At 47.1% G+C, this 20152-nt stretch overlaps 1 protein-coding gene across 3 annotated transcripts in view; it reads left to right on the plus strand.

The window, feature by feature from the left end:
• AFG3L2 (AFG3 like matrix AAA peptidase subunit 2) overlaps positions 1-20152 on the plus strand; it is a 145365-nt gene that overhangs the window by 90735 nt on the left and 34478 nt on the right. For all 3 annotated transcript variants that reach the window (XM_029590959.1, XM_029590958.1, XM_029590960.1), the window contains exons 11-14: positions 6252-6359; positions 6479-6604; positions 16101-16211; positions 16795-16910. In XM_029590959.1, coding sequence (XP_029446819.1) covers positions 6252-6359; positions 6479-6604; positions 16101-16211; positions 16795-16910 — 461 coding nt within the window. The remainder of the gene's footprint in view (positions 1-6251; positions 6360-6478; positions 6605-16100; positions 16212-16794; positions 16911-20152) is intronic.

A 20152-nucleotide genomic window follows, 5' to 3' on the forward strand; every position in this document is an offset into this window, starting at 1 on the left:
CCTGCGCGCCGGTAAGCCTATTTTACATAGGCCTACCGGTGCGCGCAGAGCCCCGGGACTCGCGTAAGTCCCGGGGTTTTCGGAGGGGGTGTGTCGGGGGCGGGCCCGAACCGCGCGGCATTTTCGGGGCGTGTCGGGAGCGTTCCGGGGGCGTGGCTACGGCCCGGGGCGGCCCGGGGGCGTGGCCGCGCCCTCCGGACCCGCCCCCAGGTCGCGTCCCGGCGACCTCCGGGAGGCGTAAATCCCCCGACAAAGGTAAGGGGGGGCTTAGACAGGGCCGGGTGGGTGGGTTAGGTAGGGGAAGGGAGGGGAAGGTGAGGGGAGGGCAAAAGGAAGTTCCCTCCGAGGCCGCTCCGATTTCGGAGTGGCCTCGGAGGGAATGGGGGTAGGCTGCGCGGCTCGGCGCGCGCCGGCTATACAAAATCGATAGCCTTGCACGCGCCGATCCAGGTTTTTAGCAGATACGCGCGGCTCCGCGCGTATCTACTAAAATCCAGCGTACTTTTGTTTGCGCCTGGAGCGCAAACAAAAGTAGACCTATTCGCGGAGTATGAAAATCCGCCCCTAAGGCTGTAAGCAGAACAATCGGGGTTAAGATTTAAAAGCAGTCTCAAAAAGGTGGATTTTTAGATTGGATTTAAATAAGGCAAGAAGAGAGAGCATGATGCACCAGCTCAGGGAGTCTATTCTAACCACATGGTGAAAAGTACAGAGTTAGGGATTGGCAGTAGAGGAGAAGGGCATACATAGTAATTTGCCTGATGAGGGGCGTGCACGAGGAGGGCTGTAGAGAGAGGTAAGAGAGGAGTAGTAGTGAGCAGCTGCAGAGTGAAGCATTTTGTAGATGAGTAGATAAAGTTTGAACTGTATGCAGAAATGGATAGGGAGCCAATGTAGTGACTTGAGAAGAGGGGTTATATGGGTGTAGCTGTGCCTCACTTGTGAAATTTTGTCTGAATGCTAAAGTGATCTCTCCTGGAGTGCCATCTTGACATAGTCAAAGATCTTCATATGCTTGGCAGCACTTGTCCATACATTCCTTTTCCCTCACCCCCAAGCTGATGTTAACCTTTGTGCGAGCTTCACACATTTATCTGCATTCTAAGTTGCAAACTGATTATTGTAGTAATATCCAAAAAGAGAACAGATATGCAGTAGTCTGGATAAGCAGAAATGACCAACTGGAACCATTGCCTTTTCTATTATATTACTGAATGCTGTTCTGTACAGTGCTACTTCTGACTTGAGGCTCTGTAAAAATTGTTGCATTCTCCCAAGGCCTGCAATATGACTAATACCTTGCTGCATTATGGGGTAGATTTTCAAAGGGGTACGCGCGTACCCCCCGAAAACCTACCCCAAACCCCCCCTGCGCACCGCCGAGCCTATTTTGCATAGGCTCGGCGGTGCGCGCAAGTCCCGGGGCTTGCATGGAGGGGCGTGTCGGGGGGCGTGCTGCGAGTGACACGGCGTTTCGGGGGTGGGCCCGGGGGCGTGGTGCCGGCGTGGGGGCGTGGTCAAGGCCTCCGGACCAGCCCCCGGGTCGGGTGATGGCGCGCCAGCAGTCCGCTGGCGCGCGCAGATTTACGCCTGCTTTCCGCAGGCATAAATCTGCCAACAAAGGTGGGGGGGGTTTAGATAGGGCCGGGGGGGTGGGTTAGGGAGGGGAAGGTGAGGGGAGGCGGAAGGAAAGTTCCCTCCGAGGCCGCTCCAATTTCGGAGCGGCCTCGGAGGGAACAGGCAGCGCGCGCTGGGTGCACAAATTGCACCCCCTTGCGCGCACCGACCCCAGATTTTATAAGATGCGCGCGGCTACGCGCGTATCTTATAAAATCCAGCGTACTTTTGTTCGCGCCTGGTGCACGAGCAAAAGTACGCCCGCACATACATTTATAAAATCTACCCAAGCATGAAGATCTGCTCTCTGAAGACACATGGGAACTTTGTGGGGCAAAGGAAGGGAAAGGAGGGACTTTAATGATGCAGACTGGTTCTGTGACATAATTAGCATCTTTATACATGGATCTGTTCTTTTATGGATGGAAGAAGTTTGCCAGTTCAGTAGAAACATTAGGAAGCACTGTAAAGTTTACACCAGGGCTTCCCAATTCTGTCCTGGGGACCCCACAACTAATCGGGTTTTCAGGATATCCACAATGAACATGCAGGAGATAAATTTGCATATACAGAGTCTCCATGATATGCAGTTGAAAGGGCCTATATTTGATAATGGATGATATAGCCAATGTCTTAAGTCCTTTTGTGTTTGATCATTCTAATTTTAAATGAAACAAACATAACTTAATGCGTGATAAGGCCAATGCTTTTATTATCAAATATAGGCCCTTTCAAATGCAAAGTTTAACTGTCTCATCTCCTCTGGCATTCTCTTCCCCACTTTCCTTTAATGAACTAAAAGAATACCAGAAGAGATGAGACAGTTAAACTTTGCAGTTGAAAGGGCCTTTTTAAACTGAGTGCAACGCCGTTTCTTCACTAACCTGATGAAGGAAGACAATTCTGAAAAGCTTGTCACAAATGTATTAAGTTAGTGCAATAAAAAGGTATCGCCTACACCTTGGGTGACCCTTAATTCCGCGTCTTCTAGTGATGAAATTATGTCTTTGAGATGTACTTTAAACTGATGGATGCAGAAATCATCTTTCTGTATAAATTAGCAATTCCCCTGTATGTGCTCGGCGCAGTCCAGACTCCTGGGTTATTCATCCCTGCCAGTAGATAGAGACAGAATATTTTACTGACACTGCCTCATAAACCCCAGTGCCACCCGCAGTTCCTCAGTATTTCTCTGCCTCCAGCAGATGGCAGAGGGTGTGAAACCCGCAGTTCTACACTTTTTTTTTTTCTAGGATTGTTCTTTCGAGCCTTCCTCCCTGGGGTTTCTTTTTTTTTTTTTTGTTATTTCAGGATTCCTTCAGAGGTGGCGGGCTGAGGGTTGTTACCCTTTTGTGTGCCCGTCTGTGCACCCATGGGGTGCATATTTGGTTGTCCAGAACCCTCCCCTCATGAGGCCACTCCAGGGGGGGTTTGTTTTTTTTCCTTAGCCCCCTATTGCTGAGACTGCCTGTTCCTTTTTATTACAGGCATTAAGCCTCAGTATTTGTTTTGCTTGTAAAGTTTTTTTGAGAAAAAAAAAGAAGATACATTCAGGCAGCAGCGACTTCCTTCTCTTTGTCAGTAAGATTGGCTCAGTTCAGGGGGGGGGGGAGCTGGTATTATTTCGATTTACTCTTGTGTACCTTGCTTGGTCTCCCCTCACCAGCACTTTTCCCCTCCCCCAGCAAGGCTCGTGATGCCGCATGTAGGACGTGCGGCTCAGCACGATCACTGCTCAATCGAGCCAGTCTGTATGCAGCTTGTTTGGAGGGTGGGGAGGGCTCCTCTGCCCGCAAAGTGGCGTTGCGGCTCCGGCGATTGCAGTGCTAATTTAGATCGGGGCTCTGTCCTCATTGCCGCTTCTTCCTCACAGTGCGGGAACGGCAGCCATCTTGGATTTTTCGGCGGCTGTGCCTGCACCGTGGGGGAGGGTCCTCCATGTTTGTCACTGGCCTGTTCTGACTTGACTATCGATCGGGCACACAATTTTGCCTCTTTCTCTGCTGCTTGCCCTGAGGGGGCTGGAGCAGGTAGAGTGTTTTCCCCAGAATTTGTGCTGCTGCTCCATGATGCAATTTTGGCCAGTGAGCCCGCTCGGGCAGTCACCTTTGTCATGCCTGTGCAGGCACGGCCCATTGGAAGCTGGGGCGGCTTCTATTCCGGCTCCATCGGGTAGATCCACGGGAGCTGGTTCCGGTCTGGCCCAGATGAATAGGCCCATGATGTCCCTAGTTCAGAGGTGGTTTGGTCAGCCGAGAGATGGCTCTGATGAATCCGATCAGGCTCCCAGAGTTTCATGGGAGGAGCCTGACCAGGGGACTCTGGTGGGTCTGGTTGATCTGGCTATCGGTGATACCCTGGTCGTCCGGGTCTCGTGGACGACCAGGGGCTCTTTGCTCCCGGGTCAGAGAATCCGAAGGAGGTACGTCTGTTCAAGAGAGAGGAACTGGAGGTCTTGCTCCTACTAGCTTTTCAGGTGTTAGGAGTTAATATGCCCCAGGGCGACACAGATTTAGAAGGGGCGAACCCAGTCCTTGATGGGGTGAGGGTTCCCCCAGCTCAACCCGTTCTCAGACTTTCTAATTTCCCCCTGCGGTCCAGTGAGCAATCAAATGGCGGCGTGGGAGACCTTAGCACATCTCCAGAGCTTGGGGGCAGTAGCTTCCCCGGATCTCATGGAGGCCTATCTGCACATTCCAATCCATCCGGACTCACAATGGCAATTGTCAAAATGCCAAAGTATTTTGATTCTTCAGTCGAAGACAACAGCATGGGGCTGAGGGCGTCGATGCTGTAGTTCTGCCTTGGACTCAGAGGGTCCTACTTTATGTATTTCCTCCCTGGCCGTTAGTGGGCAGGGTGTTGCATCGCATAGAGAAGTATCGCGGAGAAGTGATATTGGTCGCTCCGGAGTGGCCGCGGTGTCCATGGTTCACAGATCTCATCAACTTAGCGGTGGATGGGCCGATTTGTTTGTCATCTGAACGGCCTTCTTCGTCAGGGTCCCATATTTTCAGACTAGGCCGCTCACTTTTGTCTAGCGGTTTGGCTTTTGAGAGGCGGAGGTTAAGGCATAAAGGTTATCTGGAATCTATTGTCACCACCTTATTGCAAGCCAGGAGGTAGTCCACTAATCTAGCTTACATTAGAATATGGAAGGTGTTCGAGGCCTGGTGTTCTGCTAATGATGTCTGTGCTCTCCAAGCTTCCATTTCCAATATTTTGTCCTTTCTGCAGGACAGTTTCGCTAAATGATTCTCCTAGTTCCCTGAGGGTTCAAGTGGCAGCCTTGGGATGTCTTTGTGGCAAGATCGAGGATTCCACTATTTCAGCTCATCCGGGTGTTATCAGGTTTCTCAGAGGAACAAGGAATTTGCAGCCTCTGCTCAGGAGAGTTTGTCCATCCTGGAACCTTAACTTAGTCCTCAGAGGTTTGTGTGCCGCACCTTCTGAGCCTCTACGGCAGTGGTTCTCAACCCTGTCCTGGGGACCCCCCCAGCCAGTTGGGTTTTCAGGATAACCACAATGAATATGCATGAGAGAGAATTTGCATACACTGCCTCCATAACATGGAGGCAGCAATGCTGAAAGACTTGACTCTCAAAGTATTTTTTCTGGTAGCAATATGCTCTGCTAGGCGGATATCGAAGTTGCAAGCTTTGTCCTGCCGGGATACTTTACTTCAAATTTCACATTCAGTGGTTTCATTGAGAATGGTACCTTCTTTTTTGCCTAAAGTGTGAACCAGACCGTCGAGCTTCCAGCCTTTCCATCAGTAGATACATCTATTCCACATGCAAAGGAGCTCAAACAGTTAGTTGTTCAGCAGGCTCTATTGCACTATCTCGAGGTGATGGATGATTTCAGGAGGTCCAACCACCTTTTTGTTTTGTGGAGTGGCACAAAATGAGGTTTCAAAGCTTCTAAAGCTACTATTGTGCATTGGTTGAAGGAAGCCATTGGGTCCACTTACATTATTGCCGACCGGGAGATTCTGGAGGGTTTGCGTGCTCATTCTATGCGTTCGCAGGCAACCTCCTGGACAGAGGCACAGCTAGTGTCTCCTCAAGAGATTTGCAGAGCAGCGACTTGGATGTGGGAAATTCAAGTTCTCCTTCCTTTGGCGAGAGTGTTCCTCGAGCGGGACTCTCCAGGTCCCACCCTGTATAGGGCAGCTTGGGTACATCTCAGTGGTCTGGATTGATCTGGGTACGTACAGGGAAAGGAAAATTGGTTCTTACCTGCTAATTTTCGTTCCTGTAGTACCACGGATCAGTCCAGAACCCACCCGTTTACCAAGAGCTGGAGAGTCACCCGCTCAGCTCTAGTTTTGTCTTATGAATACAGATTTGTTTGAAACAGTTTTCATAGTTTTTCAATATGCTTGGATTTTTCTACTCTTTGCTTGGGTACAGATCTATACTAAGGAACTGCAGGTGGCTCTGGGGTTTGAGGCAGTGTCAGTAAAACTTTCTCTGTCTCCATCTGCTGGCAGGGATGAATAACCCAGGAATCTGGACTGATCCGTGGTACTACAGGAACTAAAATTAGCAGTTAAAAACCAATTTTCCTATCTCTTGTAGTGGTATGACACATCACACGTTGCTTTTATGTTGTGTGTTCCCTTTTGGCAGGATTTAACACTACAACAAACGTAGTTGTCCTAGCAGGCACCAACAGGCCAGATATCCTGGACCCTGCATTAATGAGGCCAGGTCGCTTTGACAGACAGATTTTTATTGGTAAGGCTCTATCTGTTTTTGCACTTCTCCTCCTTTCTGTTTCTGTTTAATGTGTCTGTGAGGGAGCAAGGAGGAAATACAGCTTATTTGAATCATGTTGCTTATCTTTCTGCTTACAGGACCTCCAGATATAAAAGGAAGAGCTTCAATTTTCAAAGTTCACCTTCGACCCCTGAAACTAGACAGCAGTATAGAAAAAGAGGTTCTGGCAAGAAAGCTAGCTGCATTAACACCAGGATTTTCAGGTAGGGAAATTACTATATATATGTTGGATAGAGGAACCTGCTGCAGACCACTTTTACTTTTAGCTTCTGATTTTCCTTTATGTAACCCAGAGCTGGGGGGGGGGGGGGGATGGCGGGGGTTACTGTACTTCAGCTTGGGAGAATTCATTATAGGATGAGCGTATAGCTCCATGTCCAGGGATACAAGCTGAGCCACTCCTGTTTTTACCTCCCTGTATCTTGACCCCCTTGATATGGAGCTGTAGAATCACCATCACTATTTCCAGTAAAATGCTTTAAAAGTAAATAAAGTTTTCATGAAGCTCATCATGACCCAAGATTGTACAGGCTCCTCCCACGGACACAGGAATTGCAGAGAAGTAGATGAAAGGATTTCAAATCCTATAACTAAGCGGCAGTACTTTAAATTGGTGCAGGGGTGTATGCACATGTTAATCCGTTTGAGAGAGTGCATAGAGCATATACCTTTCTTTTTTGTTAGTACTCATGATAATTTTTTTTCCTACTTTGCTCTAGCTGCACCAGCAGAAGGTTTCTGTTGAGTAGGTACACAGACATGAAGACAAGTAAAAGCACAGCAGGCATAAGTGTAAACACAGGCGCCTGATACAAAGCAAAGACTTTTGCTCTGTTTTGGTTTTTTTTTTTGGCTTATGTACATTATGCTAGTTGAGGCCCATGGTTTCCTGTGATGCTTTAGCAACTGCTACACAATATGCCACAGGAAACAGGGGTGTCCTGCTGGTATTGGTGGCTTCTATCTCCCATCTATCCTTGTCTGTAGCATTTTTCTTCTGTCCCCCCACATCCAGTCTTCCCCACTAAACTACATGGTTTAACCTTATCTACCCTCTGCTGTCTAGATTGCCGTAGTTTTTTCTGGCACCCCTACTGGCTGAACTGGAACAGGGTCTCCTAGGCATTGTCCTTCCCCAGCTGAAATGCAATATTTTGTTTTGTTTTGTTTTTTCCAGCTCCAAACCAGTACTTTCTTGCCATCCTCGGATGTTATCGTTTTCTGCCCTTACTGCTGCATCCCAGCACAGTGCCCTCAGTATCTCTCTTCCTTTTTGCACTGCAGGACTGAGAGCACACTGGAGTGTCCAGCAGGTCCCCGAGACTCTTAACTAGTTCCTTGGGCTCCCCAAGCAAAACTCTGCAGTACTTTCTAATGTATTCATTGCTAATGGCCTACGTTATTTGTAAAGCAATTTCCTTGACTTTTGCAGTACCACATGTGGTAGCCTGAGAATTCTCCTGGACCAGTGTCTGAAAACGCCTTTGTTTAAGGACTAGGATTGACTTTTCTGTTTAAAAATAAATGCCTTTGGCCACCTTAGTAGCAGTGCTACAATGTGGAGGACCTGCACTCAATCCTCAGGTCTTCCTTTCTCCAGCTAGGAAGTGTGAGCCAGGCCTCCATGGCATCCCCAGCCTTGGGCCCATTTTTGTTATGCAGATATTTGGGCTTTTCTATCAATTGATTTTTTTTTCCCCCTAAAGTTTCTAAAAACTCTCTTGCCTGACCAGGGTCATGGAATATTTTTTTTGTTTCCCCTTGCCGTTTTATCTGCATTATGCTGGAAATAGCATCCTGAGCCTCAGTCCCATCTCTCTGGACACTTTCTGCATAGTGTTGAAACTTGATGCTTTTCTTTTTTTCTAAAAGCATTAGTTATTTGTCATAATTATATATAGTAGATCATTTCTACTTTCTAGGCTGCTGTTCCTTTGCTCTCTTCAGGATATTTATCTCCTCACTAATCTTACAACCTAAACATACGGTGGCCTTCCCAGAACCTTGAGCATTCTGCACTGCTCTCTGTACCCTTGCAGTCTCTGCTTGCCTCTGCTAAAATCAGTATATTGTCTGACAGGACTTTGATATCAAATTGCTGGATATTTGAACCCTCTGGTAGTCCTGCTTCCTTTATATTGCACCATAAGAGACTCCCCATGTCATCTAGACTATATAACACCACTTCTAAGCTTTTTTTTTTTTCACCCTGATCAACAGCTTCCTCCTCTACCCTTACTTAAATGAACTTTTTTTTAGTCGGACACCCATTGTTCCCCCTCCTGTTCTCTGCTTGTTAATGTGGAGTGTCTGTCTGATTCACTTTAAGTCCCCTTTCATCTCTGCTGTATTACTACTGGTCATTGTTTTTAGTGGTGTAATGGTATTTGTGACTCAGTGTCCTCCTGTAATGCCATTGGTTCCAACACTTGGTTTCCTGTCTCGTGTCTCTGCTATATGCCATTGTTTTTCAGCCATATACGGCAGTTTTGTTGGAAGTTTCTTTATGAAGCGTGGCAAGTATTTTACATCTCTGTCGCTGAATGTTTTGCATTAGGGTCAGGGAGCCAAGGACCTACACTACCATCTTGCATGGCAGATTCATGTCACCAAATTCCATTCTTTCTTGAATTCTTTCACTCTTTTGACAGTCTTCACCTCCACTGGGAGGCTGTTCTGAGCATCCACCACCCTTGGATTAATGTTTGTACCCTAGATGCTTAATCTTTTCCATTTTTGTGCACCAAAGAATATCTTTCAAACACTTGACTATTCTGCTTTCCTTGAGTTGTTTATATTTTCCATCCTTCCAGTATGCTTATTCCCTTACAAATTTCTTGTCATCTGCATGTCTTTCTGTAACGCCAGTAATAAAAATATTAAAAAGAATTGGCCCTAGCACTAAGTTTTGAGGCACCTATCAATCACTTTATCTTCACCAGAGTAGACTCCAATGAACATTATTCTCTTGCGTCATGTTTCTCCTCTCCCAGTTAACATCTTCCTTTTCTACTCCTTTATTGGCTGGCAAGTTCCACATGGAAGACTTGTAATGGATGTAGAAGGCCTTACTTAAGTTCAGATAGGTAACATCTTCTCATCTTACTGATTTATCTTTCTGGTCACTTCATCAAAAAATTCAAATCAAGTCTGTCTCTTGTGACACTGTCATTCTGAGGTCCTATAGTTTGTTCCCTTCAAATATTGCACTATCTTCAGAAGTGTTTTCCTACCTTTATTAACTATAAAAATCAAACTGACAGGCCTGACTTTTCTGCCTCCTTGTTTCCACTTTTGTGGAGCAGGACTATATCTAATCAGATTTACCTGGTAAAAGAAACTGGAAATATTTAGTCTTTACATAGCAGGACAACTTTATTATGGTTATAGATGTCTTAACTACAAATAAGTAGTCATTTACATATAAAATCAATGCAGTTCGCCATGTGTCTCAAAACACCATTACAAACAATCTCTAGTTTGTAGCTCTAGATTGTGCTGGCCACTACTATAGCAAAAACTGGAATGACTAAAATTGCTGTTTAGTGGGAGTGTTTTTTATGATTACAAAGTAACTTTCTTCCTTACTGTCCATGCCAGACCAGTCTAGAACCCACTTGTCTGGACTAGTCTGGCAGGATTAAAGAAAAAGAAATTGGGTAAATTTTAAATTTCACCATACTCTAATTGGAAGTCTTCAATAGAAATCCTGAGTGTTTGTGTAGTTAGAATTTTATTTTGTGTATTTATAGTTGTAAAATCTGTAATTTCCCTGTACGTACAAGGATCAGTCCAGACTGTGGGTTATGCTCCCAGTCCAGCAGGTGGAGTCAGAAGCAAAAATTAGAGGGGGTTCTATATGACGTGACCCCCTGTGTCTCAATCCTCAGTATCTTCTGACTCCAGCAGGTGTGAGCAGTGGACTGTTCAGTCCCCAGCACAACTTCTTTAGGTCTTTTCCTATTCTCTTGAGGGATCAAGAAATTTAAAAAAAAAAAAAAAAAAAAAGAGAAAGAGCTTCATAATTTTAATATTTTATTTGTCTGAAGCTTTTATTTCAGACTTTTGTCTGCTACTGACAGGACCTTGTTAACTTACTGTTTCTGAACACTTTTCCTCTCTTATTCTCTCTTGGGGGAAGAAACTTTGGGGTAAGTGTTTTAATACTTTTTTCTTTCAGAAACAGTGGATTTTTCCTCTTGCCGTTTTTGGGCGGCACTGGAGGACAACTTTCTGACTAAAATTTCCTGTCAGTTTCACCACCCCCTCCCGAGTCCGTCGTGTCTTCCTACCCGCGGTCCCGCGACGCGCCATTCCGCGGGGCTGCTGCCTGCTGGGAGGTCCTTTCCCCGGCAGTGCTTGGGCTGGTAGGAAGAAGGAGGGTGTTTTTAGCGTTGTTCGCTATTTAATAGTACCTGTTTCAGGTCTCTGCCGCGCCGTTTGGTTCCTGCCTCCCTGAGGGAAGAAACTCCTCCCTCATGTCGCGTACTCCTTCTTGTGCTTCCTGCGGGCGTTTGGGCAGCCGCCTCTCTGCCGAGGGGCTGTGCTCCAATTGTACCCTCCCCGAGAAAGTTAGCACACCATCAGGGGAAGGCACAGGACACCACTTGGAGGACGGCACTTCTCGTCAGCGGCAGGCTCCGTTCCCGTTGAGCGCGGGAACGGCGGCCATTTTGTTTTCTGAGGGAGAAACCGGCGCTTCTGATTGTGAGGACATTGGGGATTCAGTTTCTCGTCCACCGGCCATTCTGACTCCCACAGTCGGCTCAGAAGACCCATTTACGGTAGGGGAACCCCCGGGGGGGCTACCTACAGGACTACCAGGTTTTTCCCCGGAATTTGTAGTTCTAATGCACCGCGCCTTCTTACAGAGCTGCGGTCAGCCGAAGGGTACGGCCGGGGGTCCTCCTCCTGCCAAGTTACCACGTTTGGATCCTTCATTAGGGGGACCTTCGGCACATGGTGTGACCCAAGTTACCAGTGCTACTCCACTGCCTAACAAGCCTCCCGTGGTTCTACCACGAAATTCTCCGGTTATTCCTCAGGGGAATGTGTTACAGGATTTGGCAGGAGATGATCCTTCTCTTTCAGTTCAGCTGGAAGGGGACGATCCCCGAGTGCTTCGCATTTTTCAGCTGGAGGAGTTGGAAGGTCTCATTCCACATATTTTACAGGAGATGGACATTGATCCTCCGCCGGACCCAACACCCTCAGACCCTAAAATTAAGAAGGGAGACCCTCTCCTGGCGGGCCTTCGACCCATGACTAAGGCTTTCCCTACTCACCCCAGTTTCTTACAACTGATTTCTAGAGAATGGGATACTCCAGAGGCCTCCCTCTGGGGCAGCAAAGCTATGGAAAAGTTATATCCTCTTCCTATGGATTTTCTAGACCTTTTAAAAGTACCGGCAGTAGATTCTGCGGTCTCTGCGGTGACTAAAAGCACCACTATCCCTGTAACGGGCGGTACAGCTCTGAGGGACCTACAGGATAGGAAGTTGGAGGTTTTTCTTAAGAGAATTTTTGAGGTCTCGGCTCTCGGAGTGCGTGCGGCTATCTGCACTGCTCTTGCGCAGAGGGCTGGCTTACGTTGGATTCAACAACTACTCACCTCGCAGGATCTCCCTACTGCTGAAGCTCAACAGGCTGATAGGTTAGAGTCTGTGATAGCCTATGGTGCGGACGCACTTTATGACCTTCTTAGAGTTCTCTCTCGTTCAATGGTTTCAGCTGTTTCGGCCCGCCGTCTTCTCTGGCTCCGCAACTGGTCGGCGGATTCCTCTTCCAAGACACGTTTGGGTTCTTTACCTTTTAAGGGAAAGTTCCTTTTTGGAGAGGATTTGGACCAGATAATCAAGTCCCTGAATGAGAATGCGGTACATAAGCTTCCAGAGGACAGACCTCGTTCGACTAGGTCTTTTAGTTTTTCTAGAAACCGATCTCGGAACCAGCGTCGCGCTCGAACAAACAGGCAACAGCCAGCTTCAAGGACTCCATCTTATCGCTCTCAAGGCTGGAATCGGTCCTTTCGAGGTAGGCGAACGGGCAAAGAGGCTACAACCTCTCGCTCGACCCCTAAACCTTCACAATGATGCCAAATTAGCCCACGAGCTGACCCCGCGGGTGGGGGGCCGGCTCTCCCTCTTTTACAGGGAGTGGGCTCGCATCACGTCGGACCAGTGGGTTCTGGACATCCTAAGTCAAGGTTACGCATTGGATTTTGTCTACGCCCCCAGAGACAGATTTCTCTTCTCGCCTTGCGGTTCTCTCCACAAGCAGCAAGCCGTCCATCAGACTCTTCAGCGTCTGCGGGCTTTAGGAGCGATAAGACCAGTGTCCGTCACCGAGCTGGGTCGAGGTCACTACTCCATTTATTTTGTGGTTCCCAAAAAAGAGGGATCTTTCCGACCCATTCTAGACCTCAAGACTGTCAACAGGGCACTCAGGGTACCTCGTTTCCGCATGGAGACGCTCAGGTCGGTCTTTTGTCAGCGGTCCATCGAGGAGAATTTCTTGCTTCTTTGGATTTAACAGAGGCGTACCTCCATATTCCGATCCATCCGGATTTTCAACGCTTTCTCCGCTTCAAAATCCTAGGGCAGCATTTCCAATTCAAGGCGCTACCTTTTGGTCTAGCCACAGCTCCTCGAGTTTTTACAAAGATTATGGTCGTAGTCGCAGCGGCCCTTCGTCGGGAAGGAATTCTGGTTCATCCATATCTCGACGACTGGCTTATTCGGGCAAAGTCCCGAAGACAGGGGATCCTTGCAGTGGACAGGGTAGTGTCCCTGCTTCAGTCCCTGGGCTGGATAATCAACTACGACAAAAGCCGTCTTACTCCATCTCAGTCGTTGGATTTTCTGGGCGCTCACTTCAACACGAGAGTGGGAAAAGTGTTCTTACGTCCAGAGCGAGCGCAGGCATTGAGAGAACAGGTCTCTCGTTTCTTGACTCTCCAAGTTCCAACAGCCTGGGATTATCTACAAGTACTGGGAACTATGGCCTCCACGATCGATCTAGTTCCATGGGCCTTTGCGCATCTTCGACCTCTACAGAAGGCTCTGCTATCCCGTTGGAAGCCGACTTCTCACGAGTACAGTGCGGTTCTTCCAATTCCACCGGCAGCTCGACTCAGTCTCCTTTGGTGGTTGGATCCTCACAATCTGGCCCAGGGAGTATCCTTGGAGACACCAGATTGGTTAGTAGTCACCACGGATGCCAGCCTCACGGGTTGGGGGGCGGTATGCCAGTCGAGCTCCATTCAAGGAATTTGGACACACGAGCAGAGTCAGTGGTCCATCAACCAGTTGGAGACAAGGGCCGTTCGCCTTGCCTTACAGGGATTCCTTCCTCTTGTTCGTCAAAGAGCAGTCAGGATTCTCTCGGACAATGCAACCACGGTATCTTACATCAACCGTCAGGGAGGCACGAGGAGTCCCCTGGTTGCGTGGGAAGCGGAAAGGCTAATGCAGTGGGCGGAACAACACTTGTCTCGGATAGCTGCCTCTCACATCGCAGGCATAGACAACGTTCAGGCGGATTTTCTCAGCCGACAACGTCTGGATCCGGGAGAGTGGGAGCTCTCCAGAGAGGCGATGATTCTCATAGAAGATCGTTGGGGTCCCCCCCACGTAGATCTCATGGCCACAGCCAAGAACACAAAGGCCACTCGTTTCTTCAGCCGCAGAAGAGAGCACGGGGCAGAAGGGGTAGATGCTCTGGTCCTCCCGTGGCCCAGACAGATTCTGCTGTATGTATTTCCCCCGTGGCCCCTAGTGGGACGGGTACTTCGTCGCATAGAAGTTCACCCAGGACCGGTAATTCTGGTAGCCCCGGAATGGCCAAGGAGACCATGGTTCGCGGACCTACTTCTTCTAGTTCGCGAAGGGCCAATACGTCTCAGTCATCTTCCTCGTCTTCTCAAACAGGGTCCAATATTTTTAGAAGGGGCAGATCGCTTCTGTCTTGCGGCCTGGCTTTTGAGAGGCGCAAGTTGAGACATCAAGGATATCCCGAGGCGGTTATTTCCACTCTGTTGCGGTCTAGAAAGACTTCCACCTCGGTCACTTATATCAGAGTTTGGAAAGTTTTTGAGGATTGGTGTGTTGGTCGTGACATTGTACCGACTAATGCCTCGGTAGTTCAAGTCTTAGCTTTCCTTCAAGATGGCCTTGACATGGGTCTTGCATATAACTCCCTTAGGGTGCAAGTAGCAGCATTGGGAGCGTTGTTGCAGACGGGAATGATTTCTCCACTCTCTTCTCATCCAGATATACTCCGTTTTCTTAAGGGTGTGCGGCAATTGAATCCTCCTTCCAGATCGCCATGTCCCTCTTGGAGTCTCAATTTGGTTCTTGAGGCTCTTGTAGGACCTCCTTTTGAGCCTTTACGCACGGCCACCATCAAAGACCTCACTCTAAAGTCTGTCTTTCTGGTAGCCATAAGTTCAGCTCGTCGTATTTCAGAACTCCAAGCTTTGTCTTGCCGAGAACCTTACCTCCGTATTTCAGAGGACGGTATTTCCCTAAGGACTGTTCCCTCTTTTCTTCCAAAGGTGGTTTCTTCTTTCCACTTGAATCAGTCGGTAGAACTCCCTTCTTTCTCCGTGTCTGATTCCAGACAACTACGTAGTCTGGATGTTAAAAGATGTCTCATGCAGTATTTGGAATCTACCAATGACTTTCGTCTCACGGATCATCTTTTTGTTCTATGGTCTGGCCCCAGGAAGGGTCAGATGGCTTCTAAGACAACCATTGCTCGATGGTTGAAAGGTGCGATTTCTGCTGCATACATAGGGAAAGGGCGCCAACCACCTCTGGGGGTTAAGGCACATTCCCTCCGGGCGCAGGCTGCGTCCTGGGCAGAAAGTTCTTTGGTGTCTGCTCAAGAAATTTGTAGAGCGGCCACCTGGAAATCTCTACATACTTTCTCTAGACACTATCGTTTGGATGTTCGGGCTCCGGGTTTCGGTTCCTTTGGAGATAGTGTCTTGAGAGCAGGGCTGGTATCGGCCCACCCGGAGTAGGGAAGCTTTGGTACATCCCACAGTCTGGACTGATCCTTGTACGTACAGGGAAAAGAAAATTATTCCTTACCTGCTAATTTTCGTTCCTGTAGTACTAAGGATCAGTCCAGACGCCCTCCCTAGAATTTAAGGGTTGTTTTTGGGATAAGCCTCTGCTCTTCACTCCTCTCATTTCTACTGCTTCTTCTTTCAAGTTCGTCCTGGGTTTTTTCAGGACTTTCTGTTCTTACACAGTTTCGGTTTGACAAGTTCCTTTTGTAGGTTGTTTGTTATTAGTTTAATCTTCGTTCATTATTGTTGAACAGTTGTTATTCTTGATCCCTCCGTCTCTTCTCTTTGGCTTTTAAAGTCTAGTTACTGAGGATTGAGACACAGGGGGTCACGTCATATAGAACCCCCTCTAATTTTTGCTTCTGACTCCACCTGCTGGACTGGGAGCATAACCCACAGTCTGGACTGATCCTTAGTACTACAGGAATGAAAATTAGCAGGTAAGGAATAATTTTCTTTTTTATTCCAGTTGTCAGGTTTTGTTGCATCATGTGATGCCTGTGATTGCTCATTGTGAAGTAATTTATTTGGGCACTGTACTGATTTACGTCCTCCTTAAAGTCCTGGCAGAAAGTTGAGCTGCAGGAATTGAATCTGTCACTTTTTATTATTTGTTTTCACAGGAGCTGACATTGCAAATGTTTGTAATGAAGCTGCCTTAATCGCTGCAAGACACCTTTCTGATGCCATAAACCAGAAGCACTTTGAGCAGGCCATTGAGCGAGTAATTGGAGGTAAGGGCATCCAAGGAAACAACACAGGAAGGAACTGCAGCTGGCAATTTTTAGCCCCAGTCTACGAGACTTGTAATGTTTAAAAAAAATGATGTATAGTTTGCATGACATCATATGTGATGATTTGTGGATATTAAACCCTTATTTAGAAATCTTGTCTGACATATAAGAAGAGATTGGTAGAAATGAATGAGCAAATTTTAGATGAGAATTTTCTGGTCATAATTTGGGGGGGGGGAAATGTTCCTGTCCAAGTAATGCTCTCTTCCAAGACAGGAGATAATATATTTTCCTTTCTTGTTTAATAACAAGTGTCACCCCTTACTATGCAGAATTTAAGAAAACTAGTCACCCGACAGTGTCACACAGTACAATAAAGACACATATTTTTTGGTTTAATCATTGCATTTTCCTCACTCAGGCAGATGAGGGATCAAGATATGAAAGTACAATAAAAAGAATATTTTTCATAACTCTTGTCAAAATAGGATGAACCACATATGACACTATGCCTTTCTTTTGGGGGGGGGGGGAGGGTGTAAATTTGAGAGATGAACCTTTTTGTATTTAATTATTCTTGTAGGGTTAGAAAAGAAAACTCAAGTGTTACAGCCAGATGAGAAGAAGACTGTTGCATATCATGAGGCTGGCCATGCGGTAGCAGGCTGGTTCTTGGAGCATGCGGATCCCCTTTTGAAGGTAAGAGGTGTACCATTTCACCTTCTGGCAGACTAGGAGCATGTGCTGTAGGGTTCTGCGTACAGCACTTTATTTCATTACAGGTATCAGTGCTTGGATGCAGCATAGAGAGAATTTTTAAATGAATACCAAAACCCTCATCAGAGGAATGTTAAGCTTCAGGATATACGCACTGAAATCAGAAAAGTCATAATTGCAGTTTTCCCAGCAGCCATTTCATCACAAAATAACATTTAGCTTTGTGACAACATGAAATGGATACTTTTTCTTTGTATGTGACGACTTTTTTCATGTTTGAATCATTACTTGTGAACAATAAAAATGCAATAAAGACTAATAACAGTTGAAGTGATGCAGGACCTCCTCATGTAAAGATGCTGTGAGATCGCTGTTCTGCCCACACATGGCAAAACTCCTATATTACAAGGCAATATGATGAGTCTGATTGGGTTTATCCTACAATGATGCAGAAACCCATGGCTTGCTTCGTTGAGGAACAGGAGGAAACACTATAGCTGCTTGTAGATGAGTGCTTTTTACCTGTCCATCATATTCTCTTTGTAAGTATTTCTGGATCTGCATTATTTCAAAAGGCCTTATTTATGAATTTTTAAAAAGTACAAATAAGATCATATAAGGCTGATATTCAGAGGAGTTCAGTTACCTGGATGAATCTTGAGATTTGAAATTTCTTCTCCATCTTTTACCTGGATAAAATTTAGCCAGATAAAAAAAAAAAAGGGCAGGGACATTTAGGGGCAAGATCTAAATTTACCAGGTAGGGTTGCTATTGAGCACTTCCCAGCTAGACTTACCCAGGTAAGTCTGAACACAGCAAATGTTAACTTTACTCGAATACGTTCCATGGGAGACTGACCCGGCTAAGTCCTGCTGTGTGTCCTGGCTAAAATTTAACTAGGTAACTTCCTACCTGCTGCACTGCTGAAATTTTGACCTCCATATATTCTTAAAATCCAAACGTTTACCTTACTGAGATTGTTAAATGTGCTCCTTACTCTGTCATTTGGTTTTGGTAATGTTTTTGTATGTGATCTTTAGGCTTTCATTTACTTAAAACCATCCTTTTGCTTGCAGTAGGGGGGGGGGGGTGGATGTTCCCATCAAATACAGCCATCAGTGGTGATTATCCTTAGCTAGGCAGCAGTTTCCTTTGGAACCTAGTACATGCACATCCTGAGTCTGGCCAGTAGACCTCTTCCTCCCCTGGTGGGCAGGAGGAAGGCCAGAGAAGTCACTAAGTATTGTTTCTACAGAATTTTCATACTTGGCTGTCCCCAAAAGCAGAAATCAGGCTTGGGAATGAACCCAAAAGATTGAATTAAGAGGTAGGAAAGCTTCAGGTATGTTGATTACGTATTTCTCCTATGGCTGCACAATTCTGCCACAGAATCAACATACCTGAAGCTTTCCTACCTCTTAATTCAATCTTTTGAAGAAAGCTACGGAGTTCCTGCCTTCAGTCTTAGCTCACTCTCTGTTCCTGCTCCAGCCCCTACCCTCATAAATAGCCTGCAGGGAACAGGAGGGGGGAATAGGCTAATCGAATCCTTTTCCTTTTGTTGTCCCCCAACCCTTTGTTCACTCCTGATCCCTTCAGGAGAGGAGAGAGGAAGCAATCTTCAGAATGTTTGATTCCTCAAAGATCTTGTAAATCAAACCAAAGATTATTTGATCTAATTTCTGAATGGAGTGTTGCCTCTTTAGAAGAATTTTATCTTTAAACAAAGGTTCTTGCATCTGCATTATTTGGCCAGTTTTACACCATTCATAAAGACCTGGATGTGTTTTTGGAAGTCTGCAAATGATGGTGTCTCTCAGCTGGCAGAGAGGGCATTCATTTCAAATCATAGAAGCCTTGATAACTGGCACTACCGCTGACGAGTTTCAAACTTGTGCTAATTCAACCTCTTTTTGTGTCTGCTGCCATGTGTCCAGTAAGTAAGAACATAAGAAGCTGTCGTGCTGGGTCAGACCAAGGGTTCATCAAGCCCAGCATTCTGTTTCCAACAGAGGCCAATCTAGGAGCATTAAATAGATCCCATACTACCAAAGCCAGCAATAAGCAGTGGCCAATTCCCAAGCCATCCTGACCAATAGCAGCCCATGGACCTCTCCTCCAGGAACCCATCAAAACCTTCCCCAAACCCAGCCACACCAGCGGTTTGGGGAAGATGCACACACATCTTTCTGTTTAACAGCATTTTAAGCATGTACTACAACCTCATATACTCGGAGATATAAGGACATTTTCAAGAAAAAATAAAACAGATGGCTGTATTTCAATTCAAAAGTGATATTTCACAGTCTTAATGTTTTGCCTTGATAAATTGATTTGTTATACTTGGTATATTTTTTATTTCTATAATTTTAGTATTAAAAAAAAATGCTACATTTCCTAGCGTGTAGCAGATGGACTCAAAACAAATGGGTATATCGTGCTCGTGCTAGCAGTTGGAGACGGATCTGACATCAGCACGGGTACATATACCCCCACAGGAAGTGCAGCAAATCAGTAATTTCCGTCTCCAAAGCAGTTAGGAGCTACCTCACGCTCGCTGAGCGTGTTTCCAAATTCTAACGACTAAATTCATTGAAGAAATCTACTGAAGACGAGCCCCGCACTCCTGTGGTGATACCAGGCGGTCACTCACCCAGTTGAGTTTCCCGAGCTGACTTCGGTGGTCCCTCAGAAGCAAGAGCCTCGGTCTGGTGGCCGGTCACGGCAGGGACCTAGCCCCCGAGGGAGAAGGGCTCGGGCGTGGCTTGGCTCCCGAGCGAGACGAGTTCGGGCACGGCCTGGAGGCAGCCTCGGTCCCGGCGTGGACTTGGCCCCCGAGCGAGACGAGTTCGGGCGCGGCCTAGAGGCAGCGGGTGCACTTCCTTATGCGCGGCGGTGAAGGTACTCACCCTCTCCCCCCGCAGCCGGAGACCGCCCGGGTCGCAGCCGGGAAGCGCCAAAGACAAGGTAAGGCGTACATCTTTACTTGGTCTCCGAGGAAGTGTGGACTAACTGGGCCTGCCTACGAGGCAGCACGCCAAGGAGGTCGCCATTTGCCTGCCTGCTCATCTCCGCCGATAGGCGCCCGTTGTTAGTGCGCGCGATAGGCGCCCGTTGTTAGTGCGCGCGATAGGTGCCCGTTGTTAGTGCGCGCGATAGGTGCCCGTTGTTAGTGCGCGCGATAGGCGCCCGTTGTTAGCGCGCGCGATAGGCGCCCGTTGTT

Source organism: Rhinatrema bivittatum, chromosome 2, assembly GCF_901001135.1.
Source record: "Rhinatrema bivittatum chromosome 2, aRhiBiv1.1, whole genome shotgun sequence".
NCBI classification, from domain to species: Eukaryota; Metazoa; Chordata; class Amphibia; order Gymnophiona; family Rhinatrematidae; genus Rhinatrema; species Rhinatrema bivittatum.